This window comes from Rhea pennata, chromosome 5, assembly GCF_028389875.1.
Source record: "Rhea pennata isolate bPtePen1 chromosome 5, bPtePen1.pri, whole genome shotgun sequence".
In the NCBI taxonomy this organism is placed as follows: domain Eukaryota; kingdom Metazoa; phylum Chordata; class Aves; order Rheiformes; family Rheidae; genus Rhea; species Rhea pennata.
Window position 1 is genome coordinate 11,071,813 of NC_084667.1, and position 25,503 is coordinate 11,097,315.

Below are 25,503 nucleotides of genomic sequence, written 5' to 3' on the forward strand. Positions count from 1 at the left end.
GCAGAACTCTTTACTATTGGTGCTTAGAGAGCAAATGTATGAAGATTTGTAAAGTTACACAGCAATGTATTAGTAACATACTACCACCTATCTAAGGTCTGCAATTCTTAGCTCAAGGCCAGTAAGTAGGTAAGATAGCACGTGGTTATATATGTTTACAGCATAAAGTACTTCCAAAAGATTCATTTGAAATCTGCAGAACACTAACACAGAATTTTTGTGGTGTGAAACATACATTCAGTACAATTTCTTTAAAACACTCCACATCCTTTTCTAGGACGATCAGTGTAGATCCCACTACACTTAAACATAAGGGTACAATCAATGCATTAATTTTTTATCCATTTATACCCTGATAGAAAAGTTTACTAAGAAATGCATACACGTAATGTACTGATTTTCCTCTGTTACGGATGGGTGATTTTTTAAAGTATTTAACTTCTGCATATCAGAAAAGCACAAGGTAATTGAAATCATATACCTAAGGACCTAAAACCTAAAATGCAGGAAGAGGAGTCAGTGTGGCAGCAAATTCTGCCCACGCTGATCATCCCTCAGGTCTGCAGTCACGACCATGAACCTCAACACGTCAACAAAAAATTCCAGCAATACTCACTGACCCAGCAAAGAGCCGATGAAGATGACGACTTGCACAGCGGTCGTGAAGTGCCTGTAGGTTTGTTCTTCACTGTACTCCCCGTTTTCACCGAAACCGCTGGCGTTCCTCTTGCTCCACGCGATTTGCGCCGCAGACACGTTCCTGATCTCCACAGCTCTGGTGACAGCTTGGTAGAGGGCATGCTCACTCTGGTTTCTTGAGATCCAGCTTCTGTTGTGCCCCATGGCGAGGCTTCCTTCCTCCTCCTCCTCGCTGCCTACCGATCACAGGGGACAGACCCGGCGCCTCACCAGGAAGGGAGCACACAAGCAGGGGAATGCCTCGACGAACGACGCCCAGTCTGCCGCGGTCGGCAGCATCTTCTTCGCCGCTGCGTGTCCTGCAGAGCAGGCTTGGCTTCTCAAGTGTCTGCCTTGTAAATCATTATACCCAGAACAGAAAAGAAAAAAATAAGGCTCTTCCTTGCTATTAGTTGTCCCATGTTTCTCACTGCTCAGTGCCACAGCATTTCCTCAGCATGTTTTACTGCAATAAACATGAATGAGCAAAGATGCAGCCCGCCAGGCAGCTGGTCCTCCTCACCCCACCAGATGGTCTCACACACACCACACACAAACACCTTCACAAACACCTCACCATATGCTAAAATAGCTCAGGAAAACTTAATGAACTGCAAGGTCTGTCCCCCCCACACCCCAAATTCTCAGCCTTTGCATTAGCTTTTCTCACAGCCTCCAGAGTGGAAAAACACCTCTTTCCCAGTGACAAATCTCCCAGAGCACTCCTTGCTCAGCCTGTCCACTTTTCCTATCGTGAAAAATGAATTAACCTCGCGGTGACACCTGGGGATAAGCAGCCCCTCGCAGAGCACGCAGAGGAGGTCGCCGATCGTTCAACGGCTGCCACAGCGCACGGGCCGCTCGCTCCTCGCGAAACATGAACTCGGTTTCAGTGCCAAGCCAGGGCGCGCTCACTCCAGTCTTCACCGAAGCAAACAAACAAAAAAACCCTCCGCGCCGTCCGAGGCGGCCTCCTGCGGGTGTCCCCCGGCCCCCGCTCGGCTCCCCTCAGATCCTGTCATAGCGCGCGTCGGACACCAACTGACGCAGCCGCCCCGCCCGCACCGCGCCGCGCCGGCTCCCGCGGCTTGAGGCGGCGGCGGCGGCGGCGGCCCCGAGCCGGCGGGGCGGGGCGAGGCCAGGGGGCGGGGCCAGGGCGTGGGGCGGGGCCAGGGCGCGGGGCCAGGGCGCGGGGCGGGGCCGGCTCTCACCGCCCGCTCGGGGAGGGACGCCATCACGTGGCCGCCGCGCGCTGGGCGGCCATTTTGGTGCGGAGCTGAAGCGTCGGAGCAGAGCTGGGGCGCGGGTTGGTGCGTTGTTCTCGCCTGCTGCTGGCAGCAGAAACGTTGTTTAAGAGTAAGAATTTCTAAACTGATACTTTAAAACAGGTCCCATAACTCTGATAATGTATCCAAAGACGTTTTAGACACAAACACATCATATGTTACTAATTTTTTTAATGTTTAATTTGCTGGGAAAGCACCATATGGGCACACAAGGTTTTAACCGTGCAAGAAGTTTGAATCCATATGATGGGCAGTCAGCTTAAAGCATATTTGGCTTAAGTGCTAATGTTTTAGAATGATGATGCCTCAAGTAAACTAAATAGCATGAAGAAAAATTTACAATGTTTTTAATATATACCTTTCAACATTCCTGTTAGTTTTTCCACTAAATAGTTTAAATAGGTTAAGGTAACGAGGCAGAGAGTTACTCAGTTTCTGGTCAGCTTTTTGTTGTTTGTTTGTTTCTTGGGTTTTTGGTGGTGGTACGTTGACTAGCACAGCCACACAGGACACTTGATTTTCCTGGTGCAGCAGGACCAGGTGGGGTGTCTTAGAGCAGGCTCCATAGGCACCAGCAAGCCCGCTGCCATTTCAGTTTCTTGCAACAGTTCTGATCGACAGGAAGAACAAAACTGACATTATCAAGAACAAAGCTTTAAACAAAAAGATTCATCAGCAATTCATCAGTGAATTTGGAACTCGGTCTCTGGAAGAATAGCTAGCTCTGGATATTTACCCCCTCACAGCAAGGCATAAAGTCCAATTTCATTTAGTCCTCTTGTAACACTGCTTTTCCAGAGACCCTAAACTAATAAAACTTCTCTGTGTGACCTAAGCCCTGTCTCCTGCTGCCCTTGCAAGAAGAGTGAGTTGTCATCCTCTGTGCACCAAACAGAAATGAGATGAATGCTCTGCCATGATTCCAAAGACATTTCCTGACCAGTCCCATCTCAGGCCCTGGGGGTTCAACCAAGTCTCCGAACTCTTCACTATAATCTCTTCTCTAGTAATCTGTCTCTCTTCCCTACTCTTAGCTTGGCCCCAGTCTCACTCTCCTTCCTACTCTTAGCTCTCACCCGTACTGTCAACCCATTCTCCTTGTCCAGCCAGTCCCAGTTTTAGTTCCATCTTTGCATTCATAGGCAGATCTGTGACTCATTAGCAGTTTCAGGTGTGCTTTGTTCTAATCATAGTTCTTTGAGTTCCTTCCTCAGTTTCTTGTATGTGAAAAGAATGTAATCTGAGCAAAAAGTAAACCTCTCTTACATGATGTATGTTAATGTCTGTAAGGGAGATATGATGAACATCCACTGGTGGTAACTTCTTTTGCAGATAACTGCCTTGCTAATGTATAGACTTATTAGACTTATTTCAATGAAGTTTTCACTGAATCTAAAGCAGGACTACAGCAATTATCTGTGTTTTGTCTCTTTGGAGATAGACACTATCCAGCGGCAAAGTTTGCTTCTCCTGTATAGAAGATAAAAGAATCAGAGAGATAAAATATACCTTTGTAACTCTTAGAGTATCTTTGTCGAGAAAGAAATGTGTATTCACCTTCACATGTAGTAGAAGATCTAAGGCTACAGATTGATAACATTGAGAAAAACATAAAAGAGATGTATATGACAATGCTGGAAAGTGCTTGCTAGTTTTAATTAATTGTACCTAGGCAGTATGCTTAATTTCCCATCTTACAAATGCAATCTGAAATACACAGGTGGGTTTTACTAAGCAAACCCAATGTACAATATTTATCCACCATGAAAAAGACCAGATAAATAGATATTACTACTGGATCTCAAAGTGATGAAGGCATTATCTAGTGTATTTTTTATTTACACAGTGGCATCCACAGTGGCATCATTGTTTTCAAATCAAATGTAATAAAATGATGCCACAAACAATTGGGCCTAACAGTAAAGTGACTTATTCCACAATATTCTTTGTCTAAGAGTTGTTATTTATTTTCAGTGTAGGGGTTTTACTTTTTAGAATTATGTTCAGTAATATACATATGGTACTCAAACGTTAATGCTGTATCTTCCAGAAGTGAATTGAAAGACATCAACCATATTAAAAAATACTCTGCAATGGAGAAAAAGGTTCATGAAATGTAACCCCCAAGTTTCTGTTAAAGAAAGTTTTTCTAAAGTTTCTTAATTATTGCCCTATCATATCTCCAAATTGGCCAGCCTTACTGTATCTTTTTGTGGAGGAGAAAATGAGTCCAGCATCTAGAAACTTTGTTTCTTTTGTTTCTTTAACATAGAAAGACTATTCATGCAAACTGATGGATGAGAACATTCAGCTGCACCAGTAGTTCAAATACAGCAGCTCTTCTAAGAAGGTGCAAGAAACTTTCTATTGAACCAATACAGTGGTCTAGGTCAGATTTGACTATAAAAAGAGATCTCTATATTTGTTGGATAAATACTGTGCCGTTTTTTTCATGCAGTTCACACAAAAAAGATCACAGAAAAATGCTGCTGCGAAAGGCAGGTTCCAGACATGGCAAGAAACCAAACAGTGAGCAGTATCAGAACAGTAATTTGGTTATGATTAAGATTTGGGTTTGATACATACTCATGACACTATGCAGCTACTAGTTATAAATAAGTTATAATCTCAGCTGAGATCATAAGAACATAGTTTACATTAAATGGAAAGATAAACTTGTAAGAAATTTACAATATCAGAAGGATGAATTGAGGACTATGGAAACTATTCTGTAGTTTCTGTCTGTAAGCCATCTGTTTATAATCAAAAAGTGTACTCAGAGGTACTCAGAGGTCAGGGAGTGAAGTGATGCTTGTCAAAAGTCCATTAAGATAAACCTTTTAAAAGAAAAATAAGGGAAACAACAAAAGGTTCTTTATGCAGTTAAAAATAGGAAAAATTGAGTCCATTATGCTGCGATAGTAATTTGAAATAACGTAACAATGGCTCTAAAAGTGTATTTTACTTCTTTCCAGTTAAGATGATGGTATTTGATCTTTGGGAAAAGACACTACAGCTCATGGGAATCCTGATATAAAAATCACTTGGTGCAGGGCAAAAGCAAAGCTCGGAGATTCAGTCCATTCAGTTTCGGTGGACTGCATAATTTTTCTCCTAGATTTCCTAAAATATGAAACCAATGAGCATGGTGTATGGCTGCAGAGTAACAAGCTATGGACTACTACGCTATTAATTTTCCTTGCCTGGGGATTGCAAACTTCGCAGGATAAGTATTTGTTTGGGGGATTTTCGTTAAGATCACAAAACTCAGAAAGGCTGCATCAGCTTCTGTCAGTCCTTCAGTTCAGTAGCTCCCACACGAAGGCAATGAAGAACAGCACATCTGCCTTGCCGTTTACCACTGGTTCCCTGAGGATTGCTGCCGCCGCCGCCGCCGGCAGGGAGCCGCGGAGCGCCGGCGGGGGCCCGGCCGCGCGGCTCCTCCTCCGCCGCCGCCGCGGGGGCGGAGCGGGCGCCGCTGGGCCGGCGCCGCCGCCCGCACGGAGGCAGCGCCGCGGGGCCGCCCGCGATGGCCGCCGCCCGCCCGCCGCGCTGACATGGCCCGCAGGAGCGGGGCGCAGCGGCTGCCGGCGGAGGCAGCCGCGGAGCCGCCGGAGAGCTACCAGCTGCGGCAGGAGAACGAGCTCCAGGTGCTGGAGTCCATCTACGGGCAGGACTTCCAGGACCTGCGGCAGAACCAGGCCTGGAAGGTAGCGGCCGCCGCGGCGGTGCCGGGCCCTGGCCGCGCTCTGCTCCGCCGACGGGAGGGTGGGGGGAGGGGGGCGCCTCGCCGCCGCCGCCGCCGCCTCCCCTGAGGCGAGGCCGGGCCGGGCCGGGCCGGTTGGCGGCGGCGGGTCCGGTCTGCGCCGCCCCCTCGCGCGCAGAGACGCGTTTCCTGCGGAGCGCTCGCGTGGCTGCGGCGCTGCTGAAGGCGGCTTGCTGGGGCGCGTTGCTGCTTTTCTTGCTTCGCTCCGCTCCGCGCTCTCGGCGGCGAGCAGGGCAGCGGGAGGCAGAGCAGGTCTCGGCGGCGGCGGGGTGTTTCCCTCTCGGCTTCCCTCGGAGCGGCGGGAGCGGCGGAACATCCCTCGCGCTCCCCGCTGGCAGCGGGGCCTTCGGTTCCGTGCCCGACGCGTCCCGTCTCGGGGGGTTTGCCCGCTGCTCCCCTCCTCTGTGGCGGCGGCTGCCTGACGGGCTTCCTGCGAGATTAACCTGCCAGGCCCGCGCAGCTTTCTGTCGTTAATGCTGTGCCTATGACTTGCCTTTTAATTAATTGTCAGGTATATTTTTTTAAAACTTCCTCTTAATTCGTTCCTTGACCGATTAATTGCATACCTGCTTAAATAATTCATCTCATCGGTCTGAGTGTTGCTGAGGTTTTTGCATATTTCTTCCATGCCAAGGTTTACTCAATCTGTGGCTGTTTCCATGAGAACTTAATTATTACTTTTAATTTTTGCATTTTTTTTCTTTTATCACAGCTGATTAATGCCTGGGTCTACTACTCATTGCTCTTCTCTATTTCTCTTTCATGCGCACAATGTTTTTCTGAGTTTTTTTTTCCAAGTGGCACTGCCTTCTTGTACCTTGGGGTCCTGGTCACTCAATTTCTTCAGTTCACAGTTACTGTCATCTCTGTTTTTTACCTTCTTTTGTCTTTAATTTCTAAAAAATATCACAGATGCTATTGTCTTTCTGCCATAAACCTGAAATTAAAATTCTTCCAGAACCTCTGTGTGTTTATATTTTTTGATGGAATTGTGATGCTAAGGCTGTTAGCAGCTCTCTGGGTTATCAGAAGTGTTGCTGACCTCAGACTGTTAAATTCATACTCAGCATCGTTTTGACTTAGCTTCTTTTTCCTATCTGAATTGCAAAGGAAAAATAGAGGGGATCCTGACCATCTTCAACCTGTTGCCATTTTTTGTAATTCCATGTGACCTTATTTCCCCGTGTTTGCCATGTTATTAAGGTGTCTTTTGTCTCTGTTTCTTTTCAGAAGATTAAACTTCCTATTAAAAAAAAATGTTTGGTATGTTCTCTGTGCACATTTTACTTTATGTTGAGCGGTTAATTTGATCAGTAGAGAAAGACAGTACTTCACAAAATACTGTTTTGTGCCACACACACATGGCACGCAGAGTACTATCCATCTATTTGGCCACACAAGGTGTATATAGTAGATGTGATGGTAGGCCTGTTTCCATGTCAAAGAAAGTACTGATACTTGTTAGAGATCTAAAACAAAAAAAAATGGCTTTATTTATATAATTAATGTTTTAATTTGTGATATTCCATAAATAACCTGTCACATTCACATCTATTTTTTTCTTTTTACTGCTAAGCGGAATTGGAGGGTCTTACTACAAAATCTCCTTTTTGCTTAGTCTGATTTATCTTTCTAATAACTGTAACTATACTTACTTACCTGAAGAAGTTCTAAAAATATGCAGGATAAACTGAGATAATCAATGAATCAGTTCACTTTATCACTGAGCAACTTCAGTACCATCAATATATATATTTTTCTGGTTTGAACGGATGGTCTAGCCTGAATTCTGACATAATGTAGGTTGTGTGCGGTAATTCCTGCTTTATTAAGACATACTATTAAATCAAAATCTGTGATTTCCATTTTAGGTAGAACAGCCTCCTGAAATTAATTTGGTTCTGCGTCCTCAGGGATTAACTGGTGATAATGAAGTATATGCCAAAGTTGATTTGTGGGTCAAATGTCCACATACTTACCCTGATACGTGAGTGAACATTAAAATACAATCTTTTTTTCTGAATATTTTTCTTTGTTTTCCAAAGTAAAGTGTAAGCTAAAAAACATGTAGTTTTATTCACTGCTGTTATTCTTGCTTCTGCATGTCAGTACTAAGCCTGTAGTATTTTAAAGTAGGTAACTGTAAAAGTGTGCACCTGAATTGGATGTGGTCCCGTGAGCGATGGAGAGTAATAGAGATGCATCTGTCAGCAGAAGACTTGAGGGCTCGATATTTAGCTTGAGGATACATCAGCATAGGTATACCTGTTAGCAACCTAATGCCCTTTTTGAACTTTTTCAACTCCTGACCTATTCTGCTGAATTGGGGACTGAATTTTCATTTTTAAAACAATCTGTTGGCCTTGTTGTGTCTGCTGTTCCTGTTTTCTGCTGAATTAGCCTTTTGGAAGACTGGTGGTCATTTCCCATCCAGAATGTGAAAAGGCTTGCAGGTGATCAGAACCTTCCTTGTTTTGGGCTGTAAAATTCAAACATTACTCTGGGAGCACAGACTGGAATGATTAATTCAGTCCTTCTGTCGCTAGTTGCGTCCACAGCATAATCCCGCTAGCCCATTGATTTGCAATGCCATGAATAGTGTAAAAGGGAAGTGTTATTCCTTACCAAGTGATAACGCAGTTGTAGATATTTTACTTGTTCCTATAAATGTTTTCTTACTTTGTTGTTACTTATTGCAGCATGTTTCTTTAAGTTTGTGTTATCTATGCAGTGTTAATAAATAAATAATTATAACATTTAGATGTTTAAATTTTATAATATTTTAGAAGGGCTGTTACATAGATTACTAGTTGAGAGCTGAGTTATAAGAGGTTTCCTTGCAGGAACTCTGCTTTCCTGCAGGGTTTCCTTGGTAGTCCTTTTGTTTAGTGTAGCTAACAAGCAGTCTCCAGCCAGAAAATTTAATGTTAGTGATTATAAAATACTATTTCTGGTATTATTTTAAATGTAATATTTATGTAGTACTTATTTGAACATTGACTCTTTGCCAAGTCACTGTAAATTCCCTTCTTCTCTCACCCATTAAATCTTTTACCAACCTTTTGTGTCTTACACAATTGTTTTTTAAAATCAGCTTTTTTAATGAGACATTTTTTCTGTTCTGTTGCTTGTTTTGTTTTGTTTTGTTTTGACTTCCCTCAGTGTCCCTGAAATACAATTAAAAAATTCAAAAGGCTTGTCAAATGAGAAAATAAATGAATTAAAATCCAGACTAGCAGAATTGGCAAGACAGCGCTGTGGAGAGGTAAGAGGTTTTTCACTTCCCAGAGGTCGGATCCTAAATAGTTCTAAAAAATGTGTGTGGTATAATATGATCAAATACATCCAAATTGGAAAATTGGACTGTATTGTTGCTTAGGAAGAAGAGAATTGCCTTCTTTGTTAAGAATGTTTCTAATTAATGAAAGTTCAGAATATGCATACTCTAAAAATACAGTGCCTATATAAATACTGCAAATTGTATCCTTGTTTAGGGATAGCTAGATTCTTATTCTAAGAGTTATTTCACATTATGAGAGGTCATGCTAACTCTATAAAATTGGGAGCTTTCTTCCCCTTTCATTCAATTCGAGTATTTTAAGTGGCTATAGACTGTTTAAGGAAACAGTGATTGCATAGACAGTTTTTCAGTACTACCTGGTTCCTCTAACACAAAACTGGAGACATGAGACCTCTGTAGCTTTTGAATAGCTGCTACATGCTGTCTTGCCTTTTTTTTTCTTGCTGTGGTTAGGAAAGTTGATACTTCTCTTCCTCTCAAATGGTACAAAGAGAGAGATACGGATAAATACGAAATACTTAGAATATGTATTTATTTTTTAAAGGTTTTTATAAATCCCCAGCTATGCTTGGTGTTAACAAAATTTGGTGTTAACTTCTAAATTGTTGCTGAGGACTAAAATGGTTCAAAGAGTTACTTGCAAGCATGGAATTCTCTGTGAAATAGATTACAATATGTTTCTTATCTTGGTGTGGAAGTGTTACAGGTAAGCACATTTGATTTGCTGAATTTGCCTTTTTAAAAGTGAGAGGTACACAGTTGTGGTAGCTCTTATGTGTTAAAATAGGAAATTAAAAGCAAAATATTCTCTGAAGTCTGCCTGCCAGTTATATGCCACACTTGTGTTCTATTTTGTTTACAAATTTTTATGCAGATACGTTCAAAAGAACTGTTTTAGCCAGATACTACGTTATTTCAGTTCTGTTTAATATTGAAGAATTTCCTCAAAACATGTTGGTATCTTTGGAAGTTAACAGCTTAACAGTATATGTGGGGGGGGGGGATCTTTTTGGTAGTAAATGTGCCATGAATGATTGAGAACAATAGTTGAAATAAGGTTTGAGTTCTCTAAGTAGTCTCTTAGCCTTGATAGAGATTCTTTTATTAAAGTGTATTCTGCAGTATGGGAAGCTTGAGAATGCCTCAGCTATCCATCAAATGAACAGTGGATGTATTTATTTTTTAATTATCTAGATTCCTTCTTCCTTTTTTTTTTATTCATGCGCGTACGTACATGCTTGCCTTTCTTTCAAAATAGTAACCTGGGAAAGATAGTTTACTCTGCACATGGCAAATATGTGCACATTGCGCTATTCTTTCTGTTCCAGATTGCTTTTTGGCTTCATTCTTATGTGCAAGCAGGGGATTCAGTGTCTGAGAATTTTTTAAATGTCAATCTATTATAGGAGATGCTAAAATTTGGTATGGTTGCTCTCCCATTTGTGCATGGACATCAAGTCCAGTACTTCCAATGATTCTGCTGGGGTGAATCTTTCTAATGTACCGTTGCTTTAATTTTGGAGACATGATGGTCTAATAGTGCTAGGAATTGTATAAATTAATAAAGAGATGCTACTAAACTGATGAAAGCACAAATACCAACAGGTCAACAAGTCATCACTTCACTCCTAACTTGAGTAAGCAGTAGCTCAAAATCGGTTTCAAACAAGCAAACCGTGCAACGGGATTTGGATGAATTTTCAATGCAGTTCTTATTTTAGTAGTTGTGGTTATATAAATCTGGAGTTCCTTTAGTAGTTTTCGTTGTAACTACTTGTCTAGTTTGTAGAGGAACGATTGGATTTAGTATTAGCAATGAAATAAGCAACTTAGCAGTATGTACAGTAATACCGAGTTGCAAAGGGATAATAGTCCTATTGTAGCTTATGCCATAAACGCTTATCTTTGCAAATAGAAAAACACCTCAAAAATAAGGAGATGAGAAAAGGTGTGTGTGTGTGTTTGTGAGAAGATGTTTGAACTTGGCTTTCTTTCAGTAATTTTCAGCATCTCTGCTACCATAGTCAGTGGTTTTTTCCATGTCACAGTTCATTAATAAATAGTTCTGACAAAGACGTACTGAAGCATGGTAAATTCTCCTGATAAGTAACAAAATCAGCAGTCACACACTGACCCTGCTACATTGCTTTTTGAAGTTGGGTGTCAGTTACTAAACTGGCTGTGATCAACTTTGAATTGTTTTGAACTCTGGGTGTCATTTCTGTTTATTTTCTTTCAGGTGATGATATTTGAACTTGCAGACTACATACAATCATTTCTCAGTGAGTATAATAAACCACCTTCCAAGTCCTTTCATGAAGAAATGCTAAAAAATCATCAGAAGGAACAAGAAAGACTGGCCCAGGAGGAGCTGCGTAGGGTACAGGAAGTTAAGAGAAGAGAGGAGCAGGAGGTAAGAGAAAGTGTAAATAACCCTGTATTCTCAAAATGACATAAACAATCATGATTTTGTAAATCATCCCTTCATCTAATACCTTATTAGCAATAAATTGGTATTTTAGTAAATTATTAGCCTGTCAGACATGTCATCTCAGTTGATCAGTAAGTACCATATGAATTATCTGCTACTGTTGTGACATTTTTACAGGTGTACTTTTAACCCTCAGAAGCTTTAAATGTTGAAAACTATTCATAGAGAGGACCTTATATACCTGTAAGACCAAAGTGCATGCCATCTTAATCTAGGAAGTATTAGCCAAATAGATAAGTAATCATACCTTCTTTCACAGGAGCTCTTCTCTGTGACAGACCTCTTCAGAGCTCAGTAGATTTAATCTAAACAGGCATCTTCATGGACCTAGATATTATTCTTCAGTGCAAGTGAGGAGATTCATCTAAATCCCACAGAGACTTGTGGTGTAGAAAGACAGTCTCCACAGAGTGGCAGTATGGACAGTATAACTGTGTTTTCTTATTTTTTAACAACATTTTAGCTTGTTTCTCAGTACCTTTTCTGCGTATGAAAATTTGTTGTTGAATCTGTAAGTAAAAGTAATTTTCTTTTTATCTAAGACTCCATTCGGCTTTCTCACGCAGAAAGCGTTTTCTCTAAACTGCTCAGGAGAGCTAACTTCATTTTTTTATTCTTCTGAGATCCACAAATCCTCTTAAACACTTTTCAATATCCTATCTTACTGTGACAGAGAAAGCTTAGCAGTTGCATTGTATATACTGTTACATGTCTAACAGCACTGAAATTTATTTCAGCAACGTGAAATCCTTAATGAGATTCAGAGAAGGGAAGAAGAGAAAAGAGAAGAAAGAAAAAAGAAAGAGGTTGCCAAGCAGGTATTCTTTTTAAGCAGGAGTGCAAAGCCATTGCAGTAACTTTTTTTTCTCAGTACTGTATTATATGCGTATAAGAATTGGGGAAAATTACACAACTAAATTGTTCTGGACATCTTTTCTCATCCAATGCTTCTAATAGGTCTAGATTTAAAAAGTATTGTTTCTTCTTGCTTACATGTGAGTTATTTCTGAAAGAAAGTCAAGTGTAGGGCAAATTAATATACTGGCATCTCTTCGGTGTACTGAGATGGATATTTTCAAGGAGACATTGAATAAAGCTGTTGCTGCATTTCCATTTTATTGTAGAGTATCATTATGTTCTTGTCCATGTAGCACGCTGAAATACACTTCTTGAATCTCAGTGTTTCTTCTTCACCTTTGTATGTATCTCTGTTATGAGAACTATTATTTCTGTTTTCTGGGTGACTTTATATGGTAGTTGAAGTATTATCCATATACATATATTGAGGATAGAAGCAGCTTCTTTATTTGTTCAGTGTTTTTCCTGATTCATAGGAACGTCTGGAAGTAGCTTCTCTGACAAGTCAAGAGAATTGTCACAGGAGAGAGACTACAGGGTTTAGAGTTGTTTCCAGTTTAAATGGAAGCTGTTTGGAACATGGAGGGAACAATAAACACCGTCCAAATTCAGCTGGACGTTCCAAGTATGTATGTCAGTTTGGATGTTGATTTTTTTTTTCTTTGACAAGCATTAGGTATTAAAGTGAAATTTAAAGGTTAAAAAGTCACATACTGAATTTCTAAACTATTGTGGTTTTTTCTTTTTTTTAATCTCTCTCTCTCCAGTTGGTGGAGACATATTCACGTGGTAGGGGTAAATTGGAAACTTTCTGCTTGGGAAAGACAGATTAGCCCTCAGCTTAACTTAGAAAGTATTTGCCAATCATTGGAAAATATATTCAGGGTTTACTTAATTTCTTAAAACTATGTGATATGTTGGCAGTTCCAAATAAAATTTGTTTTATTTCCACTGACAAAGAGTAATGCAATAAATTGGGGCTTAGGCTTGTCTCAAAGATCTCTTCTAAAGATATAGTGGTGTAACATTCCCTTTCAGAGAATCGACTTACGCTAATCACATACACAAAGCAAATTCTTAGAGTCACTAGAGGATTCTTTTGCTGATACATAACTCATTTAAGTTAGGATTTCTGGTGGTGTAGGTAGGCACTAATGAGCTTTTAAATGTTTTATTTTCAGTTTCTAAGCACCTGTGGAGTGTCTTTGGATGTAAAACAATTAGAAAACTGCCATCTAGTTCGTGGTGCTGTTTTGCTGACTGTCTTAAATTCTATTTGTCCCTGCATTATAAGGTGGTTTTTCAAGATCAGAAGCAAAGACCACTACTTAGCTATAAGGAAAAGGCTGGAAAAATAATTTGTTTTAGCTAACTATATGCTCTGTTTTGTGCCTGTCTCTGGCTTTCCATGTGTCACATATGGAAATGAAAATTGAAAGCATTATTCCAGGAAGATACTTCTTTGAAATACACCATGTAACTAATTACTTGTTTCAGCAGCTGTGATTAGCATGACTGACAATTAATTCTGATTATTTTAGATTTTAATTAATCATTTCATTTATAAAGTATATTTGAATTTAGAAAACCAGATGCATTCTTTGTAGAATTTTCTTTATACAGCACTTGTCAGAAGTTTCAGAGTGGCATCTCTTTTGCATGTATATTATTTTTTGAATAAATTCAATATTTTGAAAGCTCTTTTTACATTACCTTTTGTGTACTCGTGTGATTTCTGCACATGATTGCATTTATATGGAGAGTACACTGGATAATGGAGGTGTATTTATTAATTCTGAAATAGATTGTACCCAGAAGTATTAGAGGTTGATCCTAATAGAGGTTAGTGGTCTTGAGTTCTTTCTAATGTCATATGCAGCTTTGTACATGCGTGTGTGCATGTGAGCAGAAACACCCTATTCATACTTGCTTTTAAAGTGTTTTAAGATGCTAAGAAATATGCAATTGAATATAATAATCTGTTAGAAATTCTCATTTATATTTCTATTAATGCTGCAAAAAACAGCTGAAATTTGTTAAAAGATTTAGCTTAGATTAAAAACACAATGTCTCCCTTCATGCAGCTCAGACAGAGAAATTAAGTTAGACTGTTTTTTTGGCAGAAGCTATTGCTTGTGAGTTTCCAGGGCTGCTGGCCCAGTAGAAATTTAAAAAAGTGTTTTCTGTTTTCTATAGGAAATAATCAGTTTTCTGTAACTATTTAGATTTGGAACCTATCTTATAGCTTAAACAAAATGTTCAATTTCTTGAATTAATTTAGGGAAGTAAAGGAGGGAAATGGAAAATCCATATTAAGTCAGGAAAAATAATTAAACTGAAGCTGGAATTAACTTTAAAAACTACACATTTACTTTTTTAATGTTTTGAAAGATAATGCAAATCAGGTAAATTTATTTATTTTTCAGAACTGTAGTATGTTTACTTTTTTTTTTTTAATTGGAAGTATCATCCCAAGCTGCAGAAATATTAAGGCTTGGATACAACATTTTGCTGAGAGGGCTTTAAATGCAGACTCCCAGTGCAATATGTTGTTGTTGCTACAATCCTAGATTTTCATTCAGACCTTCATGTTTGCATTAGCTCAGTATCTTTGAAATCAGTGGATTTATCATTTGATGAAGAGGTCTTTGAAAGAGAATCCTATTGCTGAATTGATATTTTTGATTAATGCAGTAGGATTATCTTTTTGAGTCTGGGAAAAATGTTCTACTCACATTGCAGACGAGAACGCCATCTTTCTGTTGGTAATAATGAAGAGTCCCCTGGAAATTATGAAGTTTTGAACTTCAGTACCAGTGGTGCTGGACAACTCATTGTCCATAAAGGAAAATGTATAGGTAAGCAGAATTAACAATTGCAGCTTGAAATACTGTGGCATTTTTTTTCTTGTTTGCTTTGAGGGGAAGAAGGGAGGTTGTAGTGCTTAGTAAGTGCATATTCATTGTCTTATCCAACGGAGGCAACTTGCACTTCAGTGTAGAGAGGTACAAAGCAGCTAGACTGGAGAGAAAATTGTAGAACACAAAACGCCCCAGTGAAGAGTGGGAGGGAATAATAAGAAGAGTTACTCTGTGACAAACATTTTTATTTTAAGTAAAAAATTGCTTCTCCAGGTAAAAATATTTAACTGAATGACAATACCCAGAAAACCTTCTCAGCATTTTATATTCTGTGCATAACTAAAATAATCCTGAGAATCATTTGTTTTTAAATAAAATAGTTGGCTTGTCATATACATGCGGCTACCAGACAAGAAATCATTTAGCTTTCAATAACATATGTGAAACCAGTGATAGTGCAGGGTTAGAAACCACCTTTGTTGCTGATAGCAATTGGATTAAAATGGCAGTTTTGGAGAAAACTTGAGTGCAGACAAGGGTAGGAGACTTTCAGAACTAATTAGGAATTAAAAGCCCTCTCTGAAGTGCCTGTATGAATGGACCATCAAATGTTTTCATTGTTCTTCTCAGCATAGGACTTCCTCAGTGGAAGAATGAGCAGTCTGGAAGGCTCTGGAGTAAAGAGAATTTTATTATTTTGCAGTGTGAGGAAGATCAATTATACTACTATATGTAGAGCTCAGCATTTGCTCAACAGGAAAAGTGTTAGTTATTGAAACCTGAAATTCTTTAAAATCTGTATCAATTTATGCTAATACGCTATTGTTTTCCGGATTTTCGTTTGACTACTGCTAGTATTTTGTTTATATAGCATTCAGTTTTATCGGAGCTGACATTTTGCAGATTGTGATTATGGATGTAGGTTTGTGTTTCTAGAACTGTAGAAGACAGGCTTACTTGTGTTTCTTCAGCATTTGTAGGAGCTTTTTAAAGCCCTTCGAGGGAAGGGGAACATAGCTTCTTTTGTTTCTCTTTATGTGCAGGCAAGGATGAACTGCTTGGTAAATCAGTCTATAATGCGTTGGAAATTCGCAGTGGAGAATTTGTGTTAGTATATGAGTGGGTTCTGCAATGGCAAAAAAAGATGGGAAAATTTCTTACAACACAGGAAATAGAGAAGATTGAGAAGTGTAAGAAACAGGTAACACATCTTTTTGTATTTTGCTTTATGAGGTTTAGGAGGTATGCTGTGCTTTTCTTGGGGCCGTTAATGAATATTAAACTTGAGAGGATGGTGACAAGCCTGAAAATGCTAGTGTTCAGAGTACGGCTACCACAGAGGAAGATGGGTGTGTTCAGGTATTCAGGCGTTCATTTACAAGAATAAAAATTCAAGAAAGTATATTTGCAAGTATGCATAAATAAGTCGAGTAATAAAATATTAAATAAAATTCTGAAGAAAGAGGAGATAAAGCTCATCCAGCAGAAGCACAAGTTCTTCTTGCTACATGTCTATGTATCCTCTTCAAGTAAGCATGAGAATGTCACATATTCTAGATATATTTTGTATATGTAACATATATATAGTAATGGCATGTTCATGAAACTTGACACTGAACATCTGTTATGTTCTTTTCTCTAACAGCTTCAGGGTGCAGAAACAGAGTTCAGCTCACTGACGAAGCTAAGTCACCCAAACATAGTACATTATATATGTATGAACCTCAAAGAGCGGAATGATTCGATTGTGGTGGACATTTTAGCGGAGCACATAAGTGGATGCAGCCTTTCTACGTACTTATGTAAAGAGACTCCAGTTCCCATTGATCAGTTACGCCATTATGTGATCCAGATTTTGTCAGCTCTTGACTACTTACACAATAATTCAGTGGTGCATAAAGTTCTTTGTGCTTCCAGTATTTTGGTAGATGCTGAAGGAAACATCAAGGTGACAGATTACAGCATTTCCAAGCGTTTAGCTGACGTCTGCAAAGCAGATGTTTTTGAACAAACTAAAGTTCGTTTTAGTGAGGATGCTCTTCCCAGCAAACCTGGAAAAAAGGGAGATGTATGGAGTCTGGGCTTGCTTCTACTTTCTCTCAGCCAGGGCCAAGTAACAAGGGAATATCCAGTTGCTGTTCCTAGCAATTTACCTGCTGACTTCCAAGACTTTCTGGAAAAGTACGTGTTTGTTGTGTTCATGTATCTTTTCCCCCTTGATTTCTAAAAGAAAAGACTTTCTTGAACAGTTTTTCAAAAGAACATGTAAATGCCCCTATGCCACTAGTCATAGTTTTTGGAGAAGAGGTGCTCACTCCAGGCTTAGGCTGCTCACCTGGGGTTCAGGAGAACAGGTCTGGTGCTCTCTTCTGCTTTACCCTGCCACCAACTTTCTGTATCTCCATGGACAAGACATTTAGTCTTTCTTTGCCTCTGATTCCCATCTGAATGATGAAGGTGATAATTTCTTAAATATAAGAAGTATTTTGAATATTTAGGTCTGATTTGGAATAGCTCTTTGAGAAGTTCTCTTTTTGGTTTTCTAATAGATGTGTTTGCTTGGAAGATAAAGAAAGATGGAATCCCCAGCAGTTGTTGCAACACAGTTTTATAAACCTTCCACGGGTGAAAATACCTATAGCGGAAGAAAATGCGGATGGTAAGGAACTCTGTTCTTTCTGTGTTCTGCTATATAAGCAGCCTTATAATAGGTAAGATGCCTACAGTTGTAGAAGATTTGAACTGTGCATCACAAGACTGTGTTCGTGCAAGTGCTTCAGTTAGCTAACTTGGAAGTTACAGACCGTATCACCTTCGAGTTCCTTGGCTTGCTGAGGTGGACTTACTGTAATCATATCATTAGTAGAGCAAGCTGATGTTTTAATTAAGCCTATAAATTCATCTACTTCTTGCAGTGTAAATGTCAACCTTAACTTTTTCCTTGGACAGATTCTGTTCCAGTGAGACATTTTCCCTCATTATGTTCTTGTTAAAATCAGTTCCTTTGCCCAATATAATACATCAGTAATTAAAAGCTGTATTAAGGTTTATATTTGTACCTGGACTTAACTCTACTCAACAGAGAACTTCTCTATTTTAGGTTTTAGTTGTCCTTGATGTTTTTTAGGGTTTGCCTTTTTCCTAATGCTCATTTAACATTGCCTTGTGCTTTCCCTCCACCCCCTTACTGCCAGTGGTGGTAATTTTGATGTCCTGGTTTCAGACTCATCAGAAATAGATTGCGTTGAGACAGTTGTACCCAGCAGTCAGATCTCCAGTGCTTCATTCTTCACAGAAACACAGAGACAATTTTCACGTTATTACAATGAATTTGAAGAGTTAAAATTACTTGGCAAAGGGGCTTTTGGAAATGTCATTAAGGTATGGTGAAAAAAAATAATTCCTACAATGTAAAATCTTTTTTGGGGATGCATTTGTTCTCTCTGAAGCAAAACAATATATTCAGTATTTGCGTGGCTTCATTTATTATTTTCTAGCACTCTGTGCCTGTATTGTGCTTTGTATCTGGAATTGAATAGGCTGAAATGTTTTGTGAGAGATTACTGATAATCTGTGGGGAGGCCTGTGAGTACAGGGAAGCTTGTATTTGAATTGCAATCATTTCCCAGGTGGAAGGAAAAATTCCCCCTTTGATGAAATCATTCTGCCATGTTCTGCTGGCTCTTTCTGGTAAGGCATTTAGAAGAATTTGACTTCAAATTTATTTGAATTTTGCAGGTACAAAATAAGCTTGATGGCTGCTGTTATGCTGTGAAACGTATCCGCATAAACCCTGCCAGCAAGCAATTTCGGAGAATTAAAGGGGAAGTAACATTACTTTCCCGCTTGAACCATGAGAATATTGTGAGGTATTACAATGCTTGGATAGAAAAACATGAATGTCCCGTTCATCATGTGTCATCATCTGAAACTACTGCAGAGAAAAGAGTGCCCGCCAAGGCAGATCTTTCCATCTTTCCCAGTGAGGAGGCAAATGATGTGGAAGCCAATGCTCCTCCTCCGGTTTTGACAAGTTCAGTTGAGTGGAGTACTTCGTGTGAAAGATCTTCCAGCAACAAATTCAGTGGAGCTGATCAAGAATCCAGTGATGACGACGATGATGGTGACGGGGTGTTCTCACATTCATTTTTGTAAGTAAGCTTCAGGGTTGGCAGTAGGGGGAACAGCAGCACAGTTGGTTATTCCAAGTTTGTGTCTTTTATCATTCTCATTTCTTCTGTTGGAGAACATTCCCTGCGTTTTCATTCTGTTTTCAGGTACAGCAATGTTGTATTTGCCTGTAGTCAGGTAGCTGGGAGCGGTGTGTATTTAGGGGGAATTTGTCATTAAAAACTGTCAGTGTGAGAGGAAAACTTTGTTTTAGACTTCTGAAGTTTCATATCTTTTATTGCAGAATGCATCACTACTTAATTCTGCTATGCTGAAAGTAAATGTTTAAATAAACAATAGAAGTATTAAAATCCTGCAAAATACCTTACTTTCTTTTTTTAATTAATATATTTCATATCTGCCTTTGTGTTTGGGATGGTTCTTTTACTTGCAGTGTTTTACTTGCAGTTAAGCACTGGATTGTAGTAAACGTATCTTGATTTTGCTTATTGAATACAGAAATAAAATACTGCTACAAATATGTTTTCTGTTTAAGAAACAGTTGTCAGAGGAAAAGGTTAGCTTTGTTTAACTTTGCAAACAAGATACTTTTTTTTTCTTAAGTGTAGAAGTCTTGAACAGAAGCTTAGATTTTATTTCAACAAATCATCTTCAGGTTTCCCTTTTAATATTTCCTGGTAATATTTATTTAAGGAATACCAAAACTTTGGTTTTTCTTTTTAAACAGGCCAACCACAGATTCTGAAAGCGAAATAATTTTTGATAATGAGGATGAAAACAGTAAAGGTCATCCTACGGTAAGTATAAAGTTAAGGCTTTTGAAAAGGTAAAGATGATAAAAGTCTTTGATAAACAAACAGGTCATTTCAGAGGTTTTGTTTGACTTCTGGTGCAAGTGTAGAACCTTTTAGGGCTATGTTCCATCAGAGCAAATGTTACACCACCAGATGAACCACATACCATAAGATTAAAGAGTCTGATACAGCTAATCTGGACTGTGTTTCTCATGATAAATGGTGAGCTAAATGTGAATTCCATTTTATAGTCATGAGCCTGGTTCTTGCAAGTTTAAGGCTTCAGAATGTACGTGATGTATCAATCTACCATGTAGATTGCCTTACATCATCTGAAAGTTGAATTTCTGTTCTGCTTGTAGATAACATAAACCAACATGTTTGATCATGCAGGCAACTTTCTCAAAGTAGCAACAATACATGTTGTTAGTAGTCAAAAGAGAGTCAAAAGAATTCAAAATAATGTGTGTGTTTTAGTGGTTTTTAAGATTTTTGTATCATATTGCTTGCTGGAAAAAGTCAGTGCACTGTATTGCTGGAAAGCTAATGCAATTTTCTACAATACATAGAACCTATCATTGTCAATCCTGATGATTTATAAGATGCTCATCTTAATGCTTGATCTTCTTCCTCTTTCTGTTGAAATGTATGTTGGCATGAAAAAGCTTTCAAAATCTAACTTGATAAGATGTCAGAAACAAAGTCCAGGGCAGTATGTTTTACCAGAGGAAGGATTTATATACTATATTTAAATTGATTTTTTTTTGCATTATTATTTTACTAAGTATGTTGTATATGTTTTATTTTCCAAAAAAAAAAAAAAAAAAAAAATTTGTAATACAGTCTGAGATTTAGATTTCATTCAGAGCTTCTGCAGTGTTGTTTTTCCAGTGTCTAGTTATTGCATACTGCTATTTATTATTACTTTGAAAGTGAAAGTTGGGTCATATCTGTTTTTATAGCAAATACAGAAGCAGTGATCTTACAAAAATGTCAATATATAGCTTTACTGTTATTAAAAGGCAGCTATAGAAGTCAGTTTACATGAATGTGTTCCAGCCATTACAAAATAATAGTATGTACAAAAAGACCCTTGGACTGCTTCCTGTAGCTAACTGTTCTTTTACTTTCACTGTGATAAAGGATGAAGAATGCAATGAAAAGAATAGCCATGGAGAAGAAGACAAGACACCAGTGATTCAAACAGTGCATTATTTATACATCCAGGTTAGGCTGCTCATGATTTGAATGCAGTGTATTTTTCTGCTTTCTATCTTTTTGTGCTGTGCTTGTTTTTTTGCTTAGAATACCCCCCTGCCTATTTACACTGTAGTTAGTGTTCTTGTTTATGAAATTAATTTCCAATGAGGGATTGAAATGTGCTGTGTTAACTTCCAGAGGGGCAGTTACATTTGACAGATGTGAAAATATCCACATTCTTTTCAAAGACACTGTGTTGTGTATGTCTGGGTTTTTTTCTTCCTTTTTTTTTCCTCTTTTTTTAACAGGAAATACAGTAGTTTTCCATGCTGTTACACAGCTCTAGCAATAGACAAACCAAAATTCCTGAAGGTTTAAAACTTCAGGCTTTACTGCTTAAACCATTTTCATTCTGGGAGTTAGACTATTTCTGGGAGAAGTATTCTAGCACATTTACCTGTTCTGTAGTTCTGTGCAGTTTTTCATAAAGCACTTATTCCTTCCAAACAACAGCTAGCACTGTGTGACTAGATGAAATTAGATTGCAATAAGCTTGTTTACATGTGTTAAGCATATCCATGATAGAAGCTGTGAAGGGGCCAAATAAAATAAAGCCAGAAATGCTTTAAAAGCCGATTTAAACATACATTGTGCCTAGACTAGTTTCATCTTGTTTTTAATGCTGATGTTGGAGAATATACTACTTTAGAAGCTAGTATATTCACTCCAGAAAATGGGGTAAGAGCTTTTTCTTTTTAGCTAAAATACATTTCTTGGAACATACCAGAAAACTGAATGTTTTTGTTTTCGTCATGTTAGTTGCTCCTGAACTTTGTATTAAAAAAAACAAGCATTAATATGCTTGCACTTAATAATTTTTTTTTTTTTTTTTTTGCTTTTTCTGATGAAGATGGAGTATTGTGAAAAGAGCACGTTAAGGGATACGATTGACCAAGGTTTATATGAAGACACCAGTAGGCTTTGGAGGCTTTTCCGAGAAATTTTAGATGGGTTGGCTTATATTCATGAAAAGGTTAGTAAGTATGACAGTTATGATCTGTCCATAATATATATGTCATGCCTTCTTCTGTATGGCTTTCTTCTTGTTCTGCTCATTTTTGAGTATTTGATTATGTGACTTATGTGACTGTACATATTAGCAAGGTTTCTTCCTTACTTATTCCATTATAAATTTGTTACATGATTTTGGAATATAGTATCATAAGCTTGAATTTGATAATGAATTGCTAGATTTTTTCCTTTTGTCGCAAAAATTTGCCTAGCTTAAAAAATGTTGTATTTGGTATTTTTTTACCACTGAAAACTGTTTCTAGCTTCCGGACTACAAACTACAGTCTTACTTTAAAGCTAATCATCAGTGACTTAATGAAGTAGTTTTCCACTGCATATAGAATAACAGTAAGATAGCTAATGAAGTTTTTCAGTCTGTTATAAAGAGTTTTATTTTGCATTGTGTTTATTGTGCCTCATATTTTTTTTTCTTCCCTACTGTAACAGGGAATGATCCACAGAGACTTGAAACCTGTGAACATTTTTTTAGATTCTGATGATCATGTGAAAATTGGTGATTTTGGTTTAGCCACAGATCATCCGGCAAATGCAGTAAGTACATCTAAAAGTGAATGAAAAAAATTTGGTGTTGTAATAACATGAAAGATTAAAATAAAAAACTGATCAGACCTAAACTAAAAGTTCATCAGACTTTATATTGTGAATGCCATAATTTTTTTTTATTTATAAAGTTCTATAATTAAACCTTGTATTGCCAACCAAAACAGCAGGAAAAGCCAACAGAAACTATTTCAAGTGCCATTTACAAAATAGCTCTTTTTTCCTGATTTCAGGCTGTCTCTAAAAAAGAAGAAAATCACTCCGATTGTGCTAAATCCGACCCATCAGGTTAGTATACATAGAAGCTTGTTCTAACTGATTTTAAGCAGTCTTATATCCAACAATCTTGTGTACTCTGTTAAAGAGAAAATTTCCATTCATCTTTGAAAATAAAAAGCTGGTTCGTTGAGATTCTCTTTTTTTCTTTTTTTTTTTTTTCCTGAGAGGATGGGGTATTGTCACTCCTATTTTACTAGAAAAAAAACACAACATATATGTTTCATATAATCTGACTGTCTTGACAGTTATACCCCAAAATGAATTTCGTTCTACTGTTAGCTTTCTGCTACAAATCGCTGCTATTCCTGTGGAGAGATGTAGACGATCTCCCTGCAGCTCTTCTATCTGACCTCTTTTCTCTTGTCTGTACAGGACAACTTCCAGACTTCAAGCCTTTTTGTATTTTGTTTTTTTAATGTCTTCTATAACAGGCTAAATTTTGTGCTTTGAAAAAAATGATAATATATTGTATGTTTTACAATGAGTGTAGTAGAAGTGAAAACTAGTATAATTGTGTGCTGACTGACTAAAATTCTATAAAATTATAGAAACAGATACTTGACATGCAAAGATAAGAACTGTCTCTTCAGTAAAGTGTTGAGGAATACCTGGATAACTCTCACTGAGGGACTGCGTTACCAGTGGGAAGAAATGAGGACAAAAGATACTGAATTTTCCTGACTTTGATGCTGCTTCTCTGCTGCTTTCTTGAAATTAATACTCTTGTTTCTTACCATTTAGGTAGTTTGACAGGAATGGTTGGTACTGCGCTGTATGTCAGTCCAGAGGTCCAAGGAAACACTAAATCTACATATAATCAGGTATGATTAAGTAGACTAAAAAAAAAAAAAAAAAAAGCAGTATGAATTCTAAGGTACCAACTACAACTCAAGCCACTCATGCTCAAAAAAGATGAATTCAGAGTAGAGCAGGAATGTGATTTGATTTCTGAGATGAGCAAGGGAATGAGAAATATTCCTTTAAGTTGATACAGAGGCTAGAATGATGTAGGCAAGACCATTTATCTGCCTGTGCTGTGACTATGGTGAAGTGCAAGCCATTTGGATTTGAGATTGAGATTTGAGAGCAGATAATCGTGGAGGACCTTTATAAACAAATAGAGTGGGAATCTTGCAGTCTGTTGAGGGCTTAGTGTAAAATGTTATCATCAGAAGTATACATTGCTCTCCTGCATTGCCAGTCTGATACTGGGGGAGTAAGGAGTGGGAGTGCACTTTTTTTCCTTAAACAGAATCCTGTTTATTTGCAGAGATAAGATAAATTTCCAAGCAAGAATGTTTTCAAAGTGAAATGGAGTGTTTTATTTCATGGCAGTGCTGCAAGGTGGAAGGCACTGAGGATTGTCAGACCTTAATGGATTGTGTCATTTAACAAAAAATATTTAAAAAAACACAACCTTTAATAGGCTTTAATATGTGGCGAAATTTAACCAAAGCATCATTCTTTTTCTGCTGTCATCTTCTGGCAGAAGATTCACAGGTATTGCCTTTAGGTTTCCATTTTTTTTCTTCCTTAGAAAGTGGACCTTTTCAGTCTGGGGATAATATTCTTCGAAATGTCCTATCATCCTATGAGTACTGCATCAGAAAGAATCTTTGTTCTTGGTCAGCTGAGACTAGTAAGTATTCAGAGAGAGTGACTGTGTCTATCAAACAATTTATTAAGAGCTGGAAAAGTATGCAAAACTTAGCAAAAATGTTTCCATAAGAAGAACTTAAAGTTTATAAATTATATAATGAAAAGGTAAGAATAGAATTAGAGCTGATAGTGACATCGCCTTAATGCAGTGTGTATTTCCTAATGATACTGAGGCAAACAGTCAGTGTTTGCCTCAGTGTCAGTGACATTTAATTTTTGTAGTGTAAAACACCAGAAGTATAAACTTAGAGAGATCATGGGTTTAATACACGTGTTCAGATCCTGTGGGTATTGGTCAGGAACAAGTTGGTAGACTACAATTGTACTTTGTAAATGTCTTTGAGTATGGATTGTTTCTCCCTTAATTTTACAGAAGTTCGTAAAAGCATTTCAGTGACATTTTTCTTGCTGTTAGCTCTTCAAAATAAATTTTCCATGTGGGTTTTGTTTTTCCTGTGGGCAATAAAAATGCCTAGTCTCACGGCTTAAAAATGTAGAACTTCAAAAATAAGACCAGCCTGCACAAGCTGGAATGTCTGTTCTAATTCAAATGTATTTCTTCTTTTA

The 25,503-nt window shown here is 38.2% G+C and overlaps 2 protein-coding genes across 6 annotated transcripts in view; one reads left to right on the forward strand and one right to left on the reverse strand.

Moving 5' to 3' along the window:
• The window catches only part of GPR176 (G protein-coupled receptor 176), a 47,056-nt gene extending 45,280 nt beyond the window's left edge, over positions 1-1,776 (reverse strand). The window contains exons 1-2 of one of the 4 annotated variants that reach the window (XM_062576490.1): positions 1,462-1,776; positions 621-1,027 (exon numbers count right to left, since the gene is read on the reverse strand). In XM_062576490.1, coding sequence (XP_062432474.1) covers positions 621-843 — 223 coding nt within the window. In that variant the 5' untranslated portion in view covers positions 844-1,027; positions 1,462-1,776. Of the gene's footprint in view, positions 1-620; positions 1,032-1,448 lie in introns of all 4 variants that reach the window. The other 3 variants (XM_062576488.1, XM_062576489.1, XM_062576491.1) reach the window with 3 other exon arrangements.
• Positions 1,777-5,492: 3,716 nt separating this feature from the next.
• The window catches only part of EIF2AK4 (eukaryotic translation initiation factor 2 alpha kinase 4), a 36,858-nt gene continuing 16,847 nt past the window's right edge, over positions 5,493-25,503 (forward strand). The window contains exons 1-19 of one of the 2 annotated variants that reach the window (XM_062578094.1): positions 5,493-5,674; positions 7,602-7,717; positions 8,893-8,995; positions 11,271-11,444; positions 12,260-12,340; positions 12,857-13,005; positions 15,123-15,238; positions 16,285-16,442; positions 16,887-17,422; positions 17,791-17,900; positions 18,465-18,622; positions 18,980-19,392; positions 20,100-20,169; positions 21,310-21,393; positions 22,277-22,399; positions 22,885-22,989; positions 23,232-23,286; positions 24,019-24,098; positions 24,815-24,916. In XM_062578094.1, coding sequence (XP_062434078.1) covers positions 5,522-5,674; positions 7,602-7,717; positions 8,893-8,995; positions 11,271-11,444; positions 12,260-12,340; positions 12,857-13,005; positions 15,123-15,238; positions 16,285-16,442; positions 16,887-17,422; positions 17,791-17,900; positions 18,465-18,622; positions 18,980-19,392; positions 20,100-20,169; positions 21,310-21,393; positions 22,277-22,399; positions 22,885-22,989; positions 23,232-23,286; positions 24,019-24,098; positions 24,815-24,916 — 2,886 coding nt within the window. In that variant the 5' untranslated portion in view covers positions 5,493-5,521. Of the gene's footprint in view, positions 5,675-7,601; positions 7,718-8,892; positions 8,996-9,672; positions 9,738-11,270; positions 11,445-12,259; positions 12,341-12,856; positions 13,006-15,122; positions 15,239-16,284; positions 16,443-16,886; positions 17,423-17,790; positions 17,901-18,464; positions 18,623-18,979; positions 19,393-20,099; positions 20,170-21,309; positions 21,394-22,276; positions 22,400-22,884; positions 22,990-23,231; positions 23,287-24,018; positions 24,099-24,814; positions 24,917-25,503 lie in introns of those variants that run through there. The other variant, XM_062578095.1, reaches the window with a different exon arrangement.